This window comes from Diplodia seriata (assembly GCF_021436955.1).
Source record: "Diplodia seriata strain FDS-637 chromosome Unknown scaffold_3, whole genome shotgun sequence".
Taxonomy (NCBI): domain Eukaryota; kingdom Fungi; phylum Ascomycota; class Dothideomycetes; order Botryosphaeriales; family Botryosphaeriaceae; genus Diplodia; species Diplodia seriata.
The window spans coordinates 231295-249071 of NW_027117310.1; the positions used below are offsets into that span (position 1 = coordinate 231295).

General features: G+C 56.2%; 4 protein-coding genes across 4 annotated transcripts; all 4 read right to left on the reverse strand.

The window, feature by feature from the left end:
* Positions 1-19: 19 nt before the first annotated feature.
* Positions 20-807, reverse strand: SLS55_002818 (uncharacterized protein; the record flags this gene model as incomplete). The annotated part of the gene is made up of 2 exons (XM_066774298.1): positions 20-56; positions 491-807. The coding sequence occupies 2 exons, from the start codon at positions 805-807 to the stop codon at positions 20-22; spliced, it is 354 nt and encodes a 117-aa protein (XP_066634417.1).
* Positions 808-1574: 767 nt separating this feature from the next.
* On the reverse strand, positions 1575-2854 carry SLS55_002819 (uncharacterized protein; the record flags this gene model as incomplete). Its single annotated transcript, XM_066774299.1, has 2 exons — positions 1575-1778; positions 2426-2854. The coding sequence occupies 2 exons, from the start codon at positions 2852-2854 to the stop codon at positions 1575-1577; spliced, it is 633 nt and encodes a 210-aa protein (XP_066634418.1).
* Positions 2855-9250: 6396 nt separating this feature from the next.
* Positions 9251-9601, reverse strand: SLS55_002820 (uncharacterized protein; the record flags this gene model as incomplete). The annotated part of the gene is given in 2 exon segments (XM_066774300.1): positions 9251-9583; positions 9596-9601. 2 exon segments carry the CDS (start codon positions 9599-9601, stop codon positions 9251-9253), a joined length of 339 nt encoding a protein of 112 aa, XP_066634419.1.
* A 5404-nt stretch (positions 9602-15005) lies between these two features.
* On the reverse strand, positions 15006-16922 carry SLS55_002821 (uncharacterized protein; the record flags this gene model as incomplete). The annotated part of the gene is made up of 2 exons (XM_066774301.1): positions 15006-16896; positions 16918-16922. The coding sequence occupies 2 exons, from the start codon at positions 16920-16922 to the stop codon at positions 15006-15008; spliced, it is 1896 nt and encodes a 631-aa protein (XP_066634420.1).
* Between the last annotated feature and the right edge of the window lie 855 nt (positions 16923-17777).

A 17777-nucleotide genomic window follows, 5' to 3' on the forward strand; every position in this document is an offset into this window, starting at 1 on the left:
CAGAGAAGAGAAACAAACCTTAGTCACGAACAGTCTGCAAACCGTTGCCTCGCAGCCTATCTCCGGTTAAGCCATGGCACATCCCCGCGCTCCACCGAAAGTCGTCATAACATCACTGACCGGCGGCCCAGCAGGCCTGCCTCGTTCCTAAGGCCAGCGGGTTGCTTATGTCTTGCTCGATTATGCTTAGCTTAGTTTGCTAGCAGGCGGTCAAATAACCCACCACCTGCGGCACCACCTAATCGATCATCCTTCGCACTCATCAATCACACATAACACGTAAGGAAAGGGTTAATGGTTTTTTTTTTTCTTCTGCTTTATTTGCGGTAGAACAAAACACCTAGATGTTTTATCCTACCTTTTTTTTTGGGTTTTTGTTTTTACGTTTTTTTGGATTTTTTGGCGGGTTTTGTTCCTCTCCACATCGTCATTGGCGCTCTCGACCTAGCACACCTCAATACTCACACTCAGCCATCAAGAATCACCTTACAATAGTCCCGTCGTCGAATCGGCAGCGGTGGTCGACGAAGCCGAACTAGCAGCAGCAGTCTTAGACGAAGTGGACTTGGCGGCATCGGCAGCCGCGGCACGAGCGCGAGCAGCAGCGTAGAGATCCTCCTTGATCTTCTGTTTCGCAGCAGCATCTTCAGCTTCCTTGGCCGCGATCTTGGCCTTGTCTGCGGGGGTGTGGCGGCGCACCTGCGCCCAGCGCCCGTTGATGAACTGCAATTGAGTCTTGCCGTTCTTGGGAGGCTTTTTGGAGTCCTTGGAGGAGGACTTGCCCCAGCTGCCGAACCAGGAAGGCATGGCGGATAGAGGCGTGAGAGGTTTTTACGTGTAGGGGATTGTGTTGGGTAGTATAGGTACCCGGGTGGGTGAGATGATGTAGGGGGTGTGGTAGACGTGGGGGTTTGTGTGGTGAGGAGTAGGATTGGGATGCCGTTGCGTTGCGTTAAGTACCGACGGCATGCTGGAGTTGTTTATGATCAAAACCTTCGAATGGCTTGACAATTATGTTGTTTCTGAGAAAAGGCCATGTACAGGAACAGTGGAGGGGCTGCCGTTGTTGCTGCTCCAATCCTACTTGTGGCGGCGGATGAATGCCAATTCGCCCGAGACTCTGTCCTTCCTGATTTCGCCAACCGTCGTTTGAAATATCTCGTACTTCGTTTCAGCGGTCTCGTTGTTGTCCTTCGTTTCAGCTCCTTCACTGCTGTCCTTCGTGTCATCTTCCTTGTTGCTGCCTTTACGGCGCCTCAACCCTTTGAGCAAGCCTTTCATGATATCTTTTTTGGGACTGTCCGGCTGTCCTTGCCTTAAAAGAATTTTATATAGATTTGGATATTGGTCGTATAACGTGTTATAGTACGAGTTAGTTTCTGCGTTGAGTTGTGGGTTGGATTTTGGTTCACTATAAGTTACTTAAATCCTCAACTCCAACCTTAAGTCGTTTGATCAATTCTCTATTCGTTGTTACTTTCCAACAAACCCTGACAGTGGGAATCCTTTGAACTATGTATGCCTTCGTATAGGCTGGAACGTTCACGGCGCTACGTCTGTTACAATTCTTTGTTCTACTTGTGGCGGCGGACGTACGCATGCTGGCCGTTGATCTTCTCCACCTTGATGTGGCCGGTCTTCAGCGGCTTCTTACCGCTGTCACTTGCATCAGTCCTGCTGTCAGCCTTCGTGCCAACTGGACCCCCGCGGCGGACATAAGCATTGCGGCCGTTCAAGTGCGCCACCTTGGTGGGGCCAGTCTTCGCCTTCTTACCGTCCTTTGTATCAAAGAGGCCCATGATGAATGTAGGATGATGCGTTGTTGGATGTTGGTTGGGTGGTGTGGGTCGATTGGTGGATTGAGTCGCTGCTATCAGTTTTCTTAAGTGTCGACCGCGTGCTTGAGTCACTTCATCAGACCCTTTGTTTGTATTGTCTTTTCAAGCAGGGCCACTACAATGTGATTTAAAATAAAGTCTTGTTATATGAGTTCTTTGAGCATACACCTTGAGAGGGAACGTCATCTTTAAAGTGAAGAGCAGCCGAGACCCACCACGTGCTCTACCCACGTTACCCCTTTGTTCACGCAACTAACAATATAATCTTTATTGAAGCTCATCGGCCGGCCCATTCATTGGGTTTCACTCCCAATGATCCTCCTGCACACCGGACAAGCGATCTTGTTGTCGTTATTTGCATCCCAGAACAACTCCAAGCACTCACGGCAAGCTACCTGTCGGCAACACGTAAGCCGCACGATCGTCGTGTTCTCGCTGAGTGGGCAGGGCGTGGTATTCGGAGGTATTTCTTCCAAACAAATAATGCACTCAATCCTCTCCGACGAACTCTCTTCAACCCGCTGGGCGCCATCGCTTGTTACGGCATCATCGTTTGTTACGGCGTCGGCATCGGCAAGCGTCATGACCGAACCGAACAGGAAATCCAGATACGTTTCCACGTCAGGATCTGTGTCGAGATACACCGCCTCGCTCAAGGTGGTCTGCATCGCTCCGAGCTCTTCCGCGTACTCCTCGTGCGTTTTCTGGAAGCGTTGGAGTTCTTGGGAGTGGTGTGTCTGCATCTGCACGTTGTTCGCTAGCGCTTCGACTACGGTTTTCTTTGACGACGTTATCTCGTGCTGCCGTTTGTCGTCGACCGTCGAGAGGCCGTATTGCTGCTGCTCTTGACAGAGATCCGAGTATTCCTGAACCAAGCGAGAGGCTTCTTCACATGTGTTCGCGGCCTCGTTGCAGAGTCGCGCGAAGTCCGCGTAGTGGATCTGCCAGGCGGTGAACTGGTCCGCGGATGCCACTTTCGAGCCTTTGTTTTGAGCCGTTGTAGAGGGGCCCGACATTTTAAGCCTTTGCAACGTAGTACCAGGTGCTTAGGCTTCGTGGACGGTAACCTTCGGAATAATTACTGCTATCGTGTTGCTGTTGAGTTATTTGGACGGGGACGGGGATTTGCGACTGGAAAAGGCAAGCCAGGAATGAATATCTTTGGAAAGTCACTCGATTTACTAGCTCCGCACATGCTACAGTATTTGAATTAATGGACGACACGTCACTGTACGCAATCCTCGGGAAGGTGACGAACAATCGCACGTTTGGGTACGGCAAACAGTTAATCGAGGATCGTGACTTCTCGTGGCCAATCAAACAAAGAATTTTTCTTTAGAAAAGTCTGGCTGTTGCCCCGTTTTTCGACCAGGGTACCAGTGAGTGCTGGATGTTCCGGAATTAAATACGGTGGTTCCAACTGCCATTTACAGCTATCTTGACTATTCTACTACTTTGCCACGGTCACATTTCATGAATGATTAAAAAATGTGCTCGCTAAAACGCCTTAAGTAGGTAGCTACGTTAACGGCGAAGGACCCTTAGAGAAAACCTTTCTATCATCGAACTATAGAAGACAGCTTATATGCACAAATCCTAGATGTCTTTGAAAGAGGGAAAGCTCTCTCTTTCGCCACGGATCAATTTGCCCAAGCCCGGTATACACTTCTCCCCCACCACGTGAAGCTTCGACGCCGATGACTTGTCTTCTTCTCCACATTCCTTCTCGGGCTCGGAGCTGCCAGGAACAGGTGAGCCGTACGGATCCGCGGGCATGAAAACCTCCTCCTCCAACACGTCAATCAAGTGCGGGACGTCCTCGGCCTGAGATGTGCATGGAGCACCTCCAGAGGCTGTAGCCGTGCGCATCGACGATGGTAGCGGCACGCTCTCTGCTGAGTTGCGCATCAAGCGGCTATCTTGCTCGCTCACAACTCGGACAGCTTCTTCGGGATCGGTGATGGGTTCCCCTTTCTTGACCCTTTTTCGGCCTTTGAGCACAAGTATACGAAAAGGGAGGCAGGGAAGACCGACTCCGCGATATTCATGAAGGGGCCTGTCATCGATTGCGGTCATGGTTTTGCAGTTGTCGTTGCAATTGATGGTGATGCACATGTTTACTTCAAACAGAGTGTATGTGGAATATAACGGATATTTGCTGGATATCCGGAGACGATGGTAGTTGATTTAGACTTGGTAGAAGTGGTTCGAACGTCATGCTTGCTTTGCGAGACATTTTCGAGCGTACGAAAGCGCAGCATCTTTTGACGTGTCGCCCCTTCGCCATTCACACCTTTGACAACACTGCGGACAGGCAGAATCAACCCCAGGCAAAACTGTACCTTCAATCTGCTGAGCATTTACTACTTTCCGAAGGCGCACTCATGAAAGATTCCACGTGGTGAATAGAGGGTCTGGTATTTGGGTTGTAAACACCTGATCCTGGAGCCACGAGTGAGCTGTCACTTCACTTGGTTACTTTATCACGATTCCACGATCGTCATCCATTATGTTCCTAACCTCAAGTTCATGTCCACCTTGCAATTTGAGCCGTGTGTATCATTTGGCCGTTCAAAAAGAAACGCGATATGCTCTGCACCATTCACCCCGTGCACCTTCTTATTCCCTCAGCTCTGGAGCCGCGTCATCCGCGCTACTATGCCTACGGAACACATTTGTAGCTGCCTTCCAGATCGAGTCTCTCCGCGTGCTCGGCGATGACGACGATGACCACACGCTGCTGCGACGGCGTCCATGTGTGGACTCTTTCCGGGGACGAGTCTCATCAGCAGGATTCCAAAGAGCGTGGACGCCTGTTGATGCGAACATACCGTCGTTGTTTTGCACGAGCACCGTCTCTGCCGTACGGACGTCTGAACGACGGCCTGCTTCCCGAAAATTGGGTTAGCAAGCGGTCTCCCTCAAACTCGAGGAATGATAGAGTAGGGGTATGGAGAGTAGAGAACTTACGCAGGTTCCCCGCACCGCCACGACCGTAAGATGTGTACCGCTCGATCTCCACGACCATTGTCTGTGACAGAATCCCTTCGACAGTGATAGGGCGGTGGTGTCTCAATAAAAAAGACTTTGGAAGCGCTGATGAATTCCGTTTTGCCGTAAAAGGGCCGGGAGGCAAGAGTGATGAGTAGGTAGTAGTAGCAGAGTAGGTAGTGGTGATGAGCAGCCACGGGTCACCCCATACTGATAAACGCCCTTCCCGTCTCCCCACACGTCCCGACCTGTTCGCCCCAGCCATCCCTACTCTTTCCTCATCCGGCCCCGCTGGCCCCCATATTGACCAATCACCGCCGCCGCAACTATCTATGCAACCACGCGGCAACCGGCAGCATATGACGTACATAGGGCTGGCGAGACGGGACGACACAAGTCCCCCCTGCCAAGTCAGCGCTCCCAACCACACAAGCTTTTGTCGATCTCCCCACACGCGCGCATCATCGACCCACTCAGCATCGTCATGCTTATCTGGGGCGCAGGGAACGACGCTACCACCGCCGACTTCCACTTCTCCTCTCCCTCTACTACTACTGACGTCGCCCTTGCCTTGATAGAGGCTCGTGTCGCGTGAGGGGTTGCAATTGCCCTCAACTGTGGCCATGCCAGGAATCGAGCCGATTGCACTTTTTAACAGATCACTTTTTTTCTTTCCCTACCACTTTCCCTTTTTCCCCTCCTCCCTCTCTCGCAGCCCACGGCGGGTTGCAAAAAGAACCGAGCCCGCGCTCGCCTACTTTGCAGCGATACCTGCACCATACTTACATGCACAGTCGAAACCCCGATTGTGCAGACAGCCGTAAAAAGAGATGGAGGAACCTCGAGCGCCGCAGCAGCCAAATGCACCCACCCCAGCTGTTTGGATCCACAACCGCCCAAGTTAGAAGAAGAAGAAGAAGAAGAAGAAGAAGAAGAAGAGTGCTACCGGAAGGAGACAGCTCAAACGACCCAAACCGTACCCACCTACGAACGCCTACGTGAAGAGAGAGAGCGCGGGGCGGGGAGAAGGGGGGGCAGGGGAAATAAAACCAAAAACGTTTCGCGGGTGGCGTTCTGAGGCGCGGCTCGGGCTGAGCTGAGCTGAAGGGCGGGTGGGGTACATGCCATCCGCCGGCTTGTGGGTTCGTATTCTTTCGCCTTCTTTCCATTCTGGGTCGGCACGTCGCGGGTACCAGAGCTTGGGGTGTGTACCGAGAAAAAAAAAACAAGAACTGGCTGATGCGTGTGGCCGGCTGCGGGGAATGTGGGGTCTCCGGGGCTCAAATGGGACGTCGACGTAGGTATGTCGTTGTTGATGATTTGTTTGATGCGATTCAATTCGGCCATTGCGAGAGTCGAGGATGGAGGTATGTGGCTGTGCGGCGGAGGCGGAGGCGGCAGTGGAATGTGAGTAGATGTCTTCTTGGCTCATTCTTTTTGTGTCGCGCGGAGCATTCCCCACCATCGGCGGGCCCGACGTTGGCTGAGACTTGGCAACGGCGTTTCCGGATGATGGTGGTGGACTGTCGGCTTTGCGATGACATGGCTCTTGACGGCAGTAGGTGTGTGACCGGCGAAAAAGGAGAGAGAATACGAGAACGAAGCGCGTACAAACTGAATACATCAGTGGTTACCGGTATGTATTGGCATCAGCATCAACTCGGAGCAGTGCGCCTGATTTGTCGTGAATGTAGTCCATCCCATGGCAACCCGACGACGAGGGAGGTGCAGGCAAAGATGCAGGTTAAAACTAAGGTTATTTGCGCACGTCCTGCCTCCTCATTTGATGATGTCACAGAGCGCTGGCAAGGGTAGCGCTGCTATCTTTTGGGAAATAGACGCGATATGATTGGATGGGTTTCAGAATAAGGCAAGCAAGCAAGCAAGCAAGCGTAAGGATGGGGTCGCAATGGCCCGGTCGAGAAGAACCGGCAGCAGCAGCAGCAAAGGCACTGGCGATGCTGACACCAGCTTTCATCGACGTCGGCTATGTGCATTGAAGTGGCAGTGGGGCGAAGAGAAGAAGTGATATTGATACGTACGACCTTACGTGTCTACACTCTTGGCATACTCGCGGAACATACCCTGTCGACCGGCGGGCGGACAAATAATCAAAGACAACGCTGCCAATTTCCCCTCGTCCAAGCCAATCAGCTCCATCCATATTCCCAAGCTAAGCGAGTCACGGTCCGTCCAAAAGGAAACAAGGCACCCACGCAACAAATCATCACACACTCATCAAAACGCCAGCCCCCAAAAGAGAAGACCAACAACATGATGAGCAAATCCAAATAATCCTTCCGGCCCAGTCGAACGGGCGACCGGCGCGAAAAGAAGCACACGCCGCATGCACGCACCGCGACGAATCCCAACGGAGGATTGCTAAGCTCCGCCGGCAGGATGATAAGCCAACTCTTGGCTGGTCCGCGCTCGCTTGCGGCTTTTGCAGGCAGCGGCTGGCGGCGTCGGCAATCTCCCTGCATGCATGACTACCCGTTCTTTCCTCGGCAGGAAATAATTAGCCGCCGCCGCCATCTCCTCGCTCCGACTGCCGAGCACCGAGAGCCCCAACAAGGCATCCAGCACCCGTCCCGTTTAGCGAGCGAGAAGAGCCTCCGCTTTTTTTCTTTTCCTGATCCCAGCAAACAGAAAGAAGAAGAAGAAATCGCAGGGAAGGATCCTTGTTGCCGTCGTATCTCGTAGTTATTAGCGGGGAGGGGAGTGGAGTGGACTTGCACAACGACAACCCGTAGTTCTACAATAATAACGATTTCCCGCCCCCTCTCTCCCTTCCAGACGACCGGCACTAGAAAGAGAGAGAGACAGAGACGAAACGTCGCAGCATAGCAAGCTCCCTACGGCGCCTTGATGCCCATCTGCCAAGCCCAACCAAACCCCTGGCCTTGTCCGTAAACGAGTGCAAGCCCGCCTCGCCTCCCCCCCTTCGAGTTAGACGCACGCGGCCGGTGCCGCTCTCTCACCACTTTTGCTTCCTTCCTTTCTCTTGGCTGGGAGAGCGAGTAGCGAGAGAGGAGAAAAAAAAAAAAGGAAGGATGGAAAAAAAAAAAAGGAAGGATGGAAAAAAAAAAAAGGAAAGGTCGCGTGCCCACGGACGTGGCGTTCGGAGGAATGAAACGATAGTCCCCTGTGGAGTCAAGTCGTAGTGTCCGCCACCACTGCATTAAGCATGAGAGTGGGCGTAGACAGAAAAGCTTTGTGTCTTTGCCCGTTCATGCGTCCCATTCGTTGGCTAAACAGAAAACGAACCGTGTCGACGAACGAGTAGAGACAGGTGTGATCTAGAGAAAGGGTGTGTGTTGAAACAGGACTGTGTTCGATGCCTGAGGCGAGGAGGCGGATCGTCGCTAGGGTCGGCGGCGGTGGTACGCAGGCATGCCTCAGGCTAGTGTTTTGGTGAAGGCGGCTCCGTGGTGTTTCTTTAAGCGAAGGGAGATCTCTTTCCATGCTTGGCGGGTTTGAAACGTTAACGGAGGAGTCATAAGGGTCTTGCGGTGAGGCTTAGGAGTGGTGACAGGGAGCCGGAAAGTTTGTGCGGATTGTTTGAACGGTGGTGATCTTGTTGCAGAATGAATCTAGACTGTCTTCGTGGCCCATGTCTGAGGCGTGTTGCGTGTTTCTCGAGGGTTGCTTTCAAACATTATGCGTCACATCAATCGCAGATGGTGGGATCGGGCCAAGCAAGATCTAAGATGAATCGGCGCCGGGATGAGCAATTTTTCGTTCTGCTCTCCATGCTCCGATTGTCGGATTACTTGGTGTACCCATCGCCGAGCTACAGCTACGCGTCTACGGCATTTCTGGGTTTGTGATTATAGGAAAACTTCAAGGAAAAAGGTTGTCAATGTCAAGGATAGAAAGTCCTCCAAGCCTGATATTCAGAGAAAAAGGAACTTCGATGCATCTTGCGTAAATTTTGTGAAAGAACACTAGTAAAATTTGGGGTATCTCCAAGCCGTCCCAGACGCGCCTCCATAATATCTATGCACGGGAAGGGGTGAGGGGTGGTTTGTTGCTCGTCGCTTGCGAGATGAGTCGAAGTAATTTCCTCGGCGAGCGAGGAAAGATTGGGGGCAAAAAGGACGAAGTAATAAGGACAGTAAATTTAGGTGGTGAGGGAAGGGCAACAGACATTAAGCATCGTATGGAGTGCGGTTTTCCGGGTGTAGTGAGGTAGGTAGCAGGTGGATCGGGGTATAGAAAACGTAACTCGTCAAATGGGAGAGAAAATGGGGTGATGATTTTGTAGCAAGACCTTTCCCGCAAGACAGCTCAGACGACTCCAATCCGAATGCAGAAATGGTGAGACTCGCATCCATCAGGGTGGCGAAGTGAAAAATGGTCGATCAGAAGGCTAGCACTCCAGGGCGCGCGAATTTGCTTTGGCTTTGGATTCACACCCGTCACAGGAGGAGGTAGCCGGCGCCGGCGACCATGGCCGCGAGAGCCGCATCGAACTTGAGCGACGAGGCGGCGCCGGTGGCGGGCGTGGCCGAGGGCGAGGCGGAGGCGGCGCCGGAAGCACCAGCGACGGAGCCCGAGCCGGTGGCCTTGGCGCTGCTGACGAAGCCGCCGGTGCCGAGGGGCGTGGTCGAGTTGCCGGCCGAGTAGACGACGGGCGTGGTGACGGGCGTGTTGGTGGCGCTTTGGGGGGTTGCGCTGGAGGTAGCGACAGCCACTACCGGGGTGGGGATCAGCTCCGTCGACGTCTCGATCTCGGTGCTGGAGTAGTGCGTCTCGGTGACGACGTGCATCACGGTGCGGGTGCTGGTGAGGGTCGAGACCGAGGTGGTCTGGTCGGCGGCAGCGAGCCCGGACAGGATGGCCATGGAGGCGGCGGCGAGGCTGAAGGTCTTCATTTTCTCTTGGGGTTACGGGAGTTGGCGAGGATCCGGAAAGTGGCGCAGGAATGCTGGTTGTTGTTTGTTGTTTGAGTGTTGTTTTGTGTTGTTGTAAAAAGAGTGACTGGCGCGAGCGCTGCTCAGAGCAGAAGTTCGGTCTGAATGAGCGACGAGGGCTGTGGGAGCAATCGGAGACAGAGAGCGACGCAACGAGCGGAGCGTGGTGTTGAGGGCGAGGCCAGCATTTTAACCCGGCGACGGTGAAATTGGGGCCAAGGCCGGCGACACCGCGTCGGCTTAGCGTGCCTGTTTAAGGTGGATCCGTGCGGTTTCATTCGCCGCCCAGCCAGCGGATTGTGGGGGGAGCAGGCTTGAGCGGTTGTGCCCGCCGGCGCATGCGTCCGAGAGAGGGCGGATGTGCGCCTGGGAAATTGCAGCACGCTTCCTGGCGGCTCTTGCTCGCGGTGTGCAGCTTCTGCAGACGACCCAATCTCACGCCAGCGCTCAATCGCCCGGCAATCGTCCGCTAGCCCGCCGCAGATGACGGCCAATATTGAGCTGAAATGCGCGCGCAACTGAAACGACATTGCGACGCCGTCCGCTCCAGCTGCGCGACTGCCGGGTGGGTGTCACTTTGATTGAGCGCCGTTTCCTGCTCGAGCCGACTGTCCCAGACGGGCTGGCTGCGACTGCCAAATTCTGCACCTCATTTCCCTGCGCCGCCATGGCCGGTCTCGTGGCTCCCCGCGCTGCCTCCAAGTCCCAATCCGCCCTGGTCGCCAACATCGTCATCTGCACCAGCTGTGAGCACCTCGACTGCCCCTATCCGCGCTTGGTCGCCGCGGGTGGACCTGTACACATGGTCAGCGTCTTGGCGGGCCCCGTGCCCGTGCCCTCGACCGCGCCGGAGGCTGCAGCGGGCGGTGAGAGGGCGAACACAATGCAGCGACAATGCAGAGGCTAGCGCCATGGGGGCCGGGCGGGTGCCGTGGTCGGGTCCCTTCTCCAGCTCCGTTCGCCGACCCATGCGCAACCCCATTTCGCCGAGCGAGTGCCCGCCAACCGCTCCTGCGTCCTTCGCCTGCCTCGACTGTCACGGGTTGCAGCATCTCAGCTTACCCGTCCGTGACCATGCTCGCCGCCGCCGCCCCCTTTCCCCCCGGCGCAAGAGGACCCTGGTCCCTAGCCCGCCAGCGCCGGCCCATCGCAAACCCAATCTCGTGGGCAGCGAGGATGACAGCGGTGGCGCTTCTCGTGCGCGATGCAGCAACACAGGGTGAGACATGGCTGCCGCTTGGGGGTCCAGTTGCCAGGCCGCCGGAGATCCCCCACAAGCCGCGTCCCATTTCGCCATTGTGTCTCGCACTGCTGCCTTGACGTCTGCCGGAGCCGTCAGCTGGCGCGCTGGGCTGGTGTTGCGCGGTGACACCACATGCAGGTACATCGGTACATCGCCGCACATCTGCATATCTTTCTCCTTGCTCCAGATCGCCGGCTTCCAGAATAGCAGGGCCGGGAATAGAAAGAATAGGAGAGGAATGAATCAGCCCTTCACACCGCCTGCGGCATCCGTAATCCCGCCTCTGCACACTCCCACATGATGGGCATGAATTTTTCCTCGTCGCATAGGATTTGCAAATTGCGTCTTCGGCGCGGACAGGCCAACCCAACGTCCATCTCCGGTTCCAGAACGCCGCTGGAGCCCACTAACAAAGGCGGTTTTCCTATAGTCTCGGTGGGGACCCAACCCGATGATCTCTATATCGCCAGTCCGCCCATCACTTCCCCTCCAATGCAGAGAATACGACTCGCCCGCAGCGCTAGCGCGCGAGACGTTCCAAGAACCGCCGACCAACACCGACCAACGGCCGCGATAACCGCTCCTTCTTTTACCCGAGCCCTGTCCAGCATGCTTCCCGTTCGTTGCCATGACTTCTCGACTGCCTTCTCTCCGTCTCCCTCGCCGCCTCCGCATTACTCCAGCAAGGCCACCCTCTGTCCACTTCGTCCGCTCCGTCCCCTCTGACGCCGTACAGCAGCACATACGCATAATACGCATAATAGTGACAACGCACATTTTTGGCGCAAAGCCAGCTAGCCAGCTCGGCCCAGCCCAGTCTAGCCCAGCCTCAGTGTACATGCCTACAGCGGCCGCTGGCGCACATCCTCGCTGCAGAAATACGAAAGCATGCTCGACGTGGTCTCACCGCGCGATGCATGGCGACCAAAACAGCAGTCCGCCGTCAGCATTGCCACCAACATTGGCGCAGAGGAAAAAAAGAGATGAGTGTACCACGTCAATCAATCGATAGTCGCTTCGAGAACGCCGCTCCCTATCGTGCGAGCACGTGAGTACGTCTTGTGCTACGCGGCAGTGAAAGCCAGCCCAGCAAAAGCACGAAATATGAAGGTACCGGTGCTGCAACAAACGTCACGACACAAGAGGCTCACGCTCACTCGTGCGTGGCACTGTCAATCCACCGCCTAGCTCACCCTGCCGATGCGCGTATATGGATGGGTGGTGTGCCCACCAGGGGGGATTGAGGGACCACCCTACATACATAAAAAGCACGCAAAACAAGCCAGAAAGTGAACCGGTGACGAACACATCCCCATCTTCCGCCCACATGGCGCCGCGAGCCTATAGTCCCAAAAACGCCCGCCCCATCATCCATCACTTGCTCCCGCCGAAAAAAGAAAAAAGAAACAGGAACGAAAAACGCCGCACGTATCTACTCCAGCCAAGCTTCGGCTCTCCACAAGTGTCGACGATTGATTGGCTTGATGCTCCCTGCGGACGATGATCCTTTTCGCCCGCTTCGCCTACCTGTCTGTCTGCTTGCGCGCACCGCACCGCACCGCGTGGCGCATGTGTGACCTGCAGTCCACAGTTTCAGCGGGAGGGGCCTTGCAGGATGTAAGGAGGCGGGCAGGACAGGGCAGGGCAGGGCAGGCCAGACGCAGCGGCACCTAGCGCATTAACACCCGCGCAACACGTGCATGCATTGCAACCACAACGCAGCAGACAGACAGACAGACAGCTGCCCGGCAGACTAGCTACAACGTGCAGATTACACACACACACGCTACAAACCGAAAAGGTCACCCCCGCCGTGGTCTGATACAACAATTGCTTTTCTTTCTCGTTGTACTTTCTCTCCATTCTTGTCGTCGTGGCGTGATATGTATGGAGACGTTGCGCGTGCGTCGTCGGTGCAAGTTCGTCTAAGTCCCTTGCAAATGCAATTGATCGTGTTACGAGCCAGAGGAGGCCGGGTCAAAAAGGCTTGTGTATGCACACACAATGTTTCGTTTGGCGTAGAGGAGGTTACGATTTGCCGAGGTATGGACGGAGATGGTTCATTGCGAAGAGAGTGAGTGTACCAGGTCATCTTCTATTTGACCTCTTCAAGGACAGACAGCAAAACCAGCCAAAGACCCAGACAACAGAAGGACGGCCGACCCAGCGGGATGGATTCGTTGGCGCGCAAACCCCATCGGCCTTCGTTGATAACATAGCATCACCAGAATGCGATGGATGAGCAGTCAATCGGCCACAAGTCCACACCACCAACCACTACGGCTCACTTTCCAACATGTACGAGTAGTGACGGACGAACGACCACTGAACTCCTTTTCTCCCTCACTCTCCCCCCCCCCCCCACATAAGACGTCACTTCAAGGTTCCGTATTCTACTCTCAGCTACTTGTACCCAGAACTACCCACCCCTTCCACCGTCTCTTTGCCCGTGCGCGCGCTCAAATTAGTATCAACTCACATGTTACTGACACGAACAGAGAGAGAGAGACAGAGAGCACCGAAAACAGGTGAGACGAAATAAAGAGGGAAGGCGCGAAAAAGCAGCAGCGGCACATGGCAATCAACCACAGTGATAAACTCATGACTTCGGCCAACACAACTATTCGCACTTACGTACAGACCAACACGACATCAACGGAAGCAGCAACAGCAACGACGAAGAAGAAGAACGGACAAGGCAGAAAAGAAAGTCCATAGGTAAAGAGTACGAGAATCCCGACCGTTCTAACGGAAAAGCGGGCGGTAGTAGTAGTAATAGTAATGATAAGAAAGGCAATCCCCAAAATCCACAGCAACAAGCAAGTAAGTTATGTCAATGACTCCCCCAGCACCGGTGCGATTAAAGAAGAAGGAAAAAAAAGAAAGAAAAAACGTATGTCAAGAAGAACCTCCCCTCCCGTCCTCTCGAGCAACCCAAAAAAAAAAAGCTCGAAAAGCAAGACCGAACCCGCGCCCATCAGAATGCTTATAGGAAAAAAGGAAGGAAAAAAAAAGCCCACTAATTACTCCCTACCCCATGTTTCCCTACTGATCGGGATTGCAATTATCGCGGACAGTTATCGATTGCAATGCCTGCCGCCGCCGCCGCATTTGCCCCAAGCTGATTCCACCACCGAACCCGCTCTCCGCGCCTATTTCCAAGAGCCCTTATCGTATCGTATCGCCCTTGTCTACTCTTGTGCTCGTTTCTTTCCCCAGCTCTTAGTATAATTGTGTGATTGTGTGTGTGTTGGTGGGGGTGTGTGTGGGTCCCTATCGGAGCCGGGGCCGACGACGACGACGACCTGACGACGACGAACGCACGAGCTTTTCGAAAGTAGTAGAATCCAATGTAATACGGGAGGAAAATGGGTGTGTGGGGGCCACGGTCTCCAGGACACCCGTGCTCATGTCCAGAGGAAAATCATCAGCAGAAGAGAGATGATCTTCTCCAATGCTCCTCCTCCTCAGCCCCCCCATCAATTGTTCACTCCCCATCCACTACTCCCGCATCGCTCTTTGCCTCCCACCCCTGACTGAGCCCTTTCCCGAAACCCCATACCCGCTAGATTTCTTTTTATATTTTCATCCGCAGCACATTCCTCTCCACAATCAAGTCTCTGTCTCTCCCCCTCTGTCGCTCGTCTCCAGTGTCATCTCGTTGTCGATCGTCGATCCTCAAAGGAAGCCCGGCCCCGCGATCAATCGACGACCCCTGAAAGAAAGATAAGGGGTAGGTTGCATGAGTACAGAGTTCGGGTAGGGGAGGGAGGGAGCAAAATGTCGCAGGGCAAAAAAAGAAAAAAACACAAAGCGGCGAGGATGAAGCCGATTGTAGCCGGGGTGGTAGCCGGTAACCGCGGATGCTGAAACTGTTCGAGCTTTGTTTTCGGCGGCCGTGCTGGTTTCCCTCCTCTCTTTGGCCCATTGGGTACCGTACGTCATGCATCGCAATCTCGACTCTTCTTCCATGATGACCCTTGCAATCATCGTTCCCACCTCCTCTCTCTCTCTCTCTCACTCCCCCTCCGGCAGCTCGTTTCTTTCCCAGATCCTGCGACATATCTCCTCGATCTCGTCCTTCTCCGCCGCGACCCGGTCTTGAGGCGAGTCTCCCCGGCCGGGCAGGTCGAAGCTGACGCGCGCCCTCCTCGCCGCCGCCACCGCTTCCGTCACGCTCGTCGGCGTACCCCGCTCGCGGTCCATGCCCTCGCCGGCACTCGACGCCCTGAGGCTGTGTTGTCGCACCAGCCCGCTGACGCCCGAGTCCGGTCCGGGTCCGGCGTTCGTGCTCGGCCGTTGCTGTGCGCCGCCGCCCGACTTGACCGATAGGGAATTGCGGTTCTTGCGTGAGCTGGACGGTATCTCGGGGAGGCGGGCTATGGCGTCGGCAACGGGATTCCGGAACCGCCGTACGACCTTGTACTCGGACGCGGCTTCGTCGAAACGGCGGAGCAGCTCCCTGTCGATGACGACTTCTCCCGAGGGCGTGTACGTTACGCCGGCAGGGTACAGCTGCGAGGTTGAGTGGCCATTGCGTGGCAGGTATTCCTTTTGCTGGGGTTCGATGTTGGAGCTGGCGCGCTGTAGCCACAGTTTTTGTTGAGTGCGGGACGGGTGGAGATCTGTTGGCGTGGCGGTGCCGGAAGAGACGTGGCGGCGGTGCTTGGTCGAAGGTTCCCTGTCGGTCATGTTGGGGACGGATTTGTTGCGCTTGCCGGGCGTGAGTTCACCGCCGGAGCCCTTTGGATGATGCGGCAGAATGCTGCTGTCCCGAGGCGTGCCCGAGGAGCCATCGCCGTCAATGAAGCGCGAGACAGCTTCCTTGTTGCCCGACGGAGTATCTATCATTGTAGAGCCGGTGGAATGGCTGAGCGAGCGCGCGTCGTGGGAATCTGAAACGACGGTGGCGGAGACGTCCGAGACTTGGGGCCTCAAGCTGTGCGAGGCGCTCCGCTGAAGGATGCGCGAGGTTATCATGTCGGCGTCGGGGAGGTTGGGCTGGTGGTATGAGCTGGCTCCATTGATCTGGTTACTGCTGTAAGTCACCCGATCCGCATCCCGACGGCTGCTGGGCGACCCCGGGTGGGACGTCGAACGCGAGTGCGGCTGAGTGCGCGCCCGGCGCTTGGGTGCATCGGTCTCGGTCGACTCGTCGGTGTCGGTATCGGTGTCGTCGTCGCTGGCGTCTTGCTGCTGTTGTTGTTGCTGCTGCTGTTGCTGCTGTTGCTTCTTCTGCTGCTGCTGCTGCTTCTGTTGCTGCTGCGCCGAGAAGGCCTGCTTGTGCGGCTCCAGGACGACCGAGTTCTGGCGGGTGTTGGAGCGGGTGGTGGCGGGCGACTGCGAGGCGCTCTCCTCGGTCCAGTCATTGTCGTCCTCGCCGCCGTCGTCGTCGCCCAGGTCGAAGCGCACGGCGGGGTGGTCGGGCTCGGGGTCGGGCGAGACCTGGCGGCTGCGCTGCTTGTGGGCGCGCTTCAATGTCTCGAGGTCGCTGCTGGTGCGGTGCTTGTGCATGCTCTTGGTGGACATCTGGCGCGGCAGGTGGCTGCTGGAGTGGTTCTTCTTCAGCACGACGTGCGACGTGGAGCGCGGCACGGCGGAGGCAGTGGCATTGCGCTTTAAGCCAGGGCGGACGGCCTGCACCTCTGCTGGCACCGGGGTGGAGCTACCCGACAGGGTGCGCTGGTGATTTCTCGTGCTGCCGTCGCCCGTGGGCGGCCGCTGGGCGCCCGCCTTGCTCAGGTTTTTATAGGAGGGGTTGCGCGGACCCATGCGGCCGTGGCCAACGACATGTCGCTGGGCTTTGTGCTGCTGCTTTGGATGTTGCTGGCCTTGGGGCTGGCCGTCGGACGGGGATTGGGAGACGTGCGACTGCGACGACTGGTTGCGCTTGGGGCCTGCAGGGCGCCTCGGCGGCTGTTCCGGCGACGGCATTCTTGCTTTTGCTCTCGCAGGCTGCGGCTAAAGGACTCGCTGACGCGCCCTCGGGGCGGCGGGTCGAGGCAAAGGGAGGCGGCGGGCAGGCTCTGACGGCGCTGGTTTGCGGGGGCGCGGGGGCGAGGCGACTGAGCCCGGGGCTGGCGCTGCTTCTGATGTCGCCGCGGCTTCAATTGGTGAGAGAGGGGGGGCCTCGGCGGCCGGACACGCGAGTGGAGGAGGAGGTTCGCTGGCAGCCGGGCGTGCAGGCGGTCAGGCTCGTCAGAATCGAAGCTGAGCTGTTGCGAAGGCCGTCATTGGACAGCCGCGCCTACCAAGGGCCGCTACCAGAGCCGTCGTCGCCCTCGCCCTCACCCTCTCCTTCTCTCGCGACTTCGCCCGCCAGAGGTCCCCGCGCCCGCGCCCACCCCACGCGCCCCGGCACCGCGCTCGCACTCGCACCCGCTTTTAGCCTCGCGCGCATGAATGGCGGGCGCGTCGGAACGCTGCAGGCTGGGCGGGACCGCGCTGCAGTAAGCCTGCCGTCTCCGACTCCGCCGCTCCGCACCCCTCATGCACCTCATCATGCCATCCGCATTGCAACCTATTTCATTCCTGCCGCCCGCTGTCTAAGTCTGCATATTCCTTCAGCTACCCGCTTCCTCCTGTCTCTGCCGCGTATGGCCTAAGCAAATAGCGCATGTATCGTACTGTACAACTCCCAATCTTCCCATGACATGTGATTGCGCGGATGCGAAATGCCGTGCCCACCGATCCAGGATATTCCAGCAACGAGGGGACTGTAACTTGTACAGCGTTAGTGGCCAGGCGCCTGCACGTCCGTTAAACAGCCCACGCGACATGAGCCGCAGA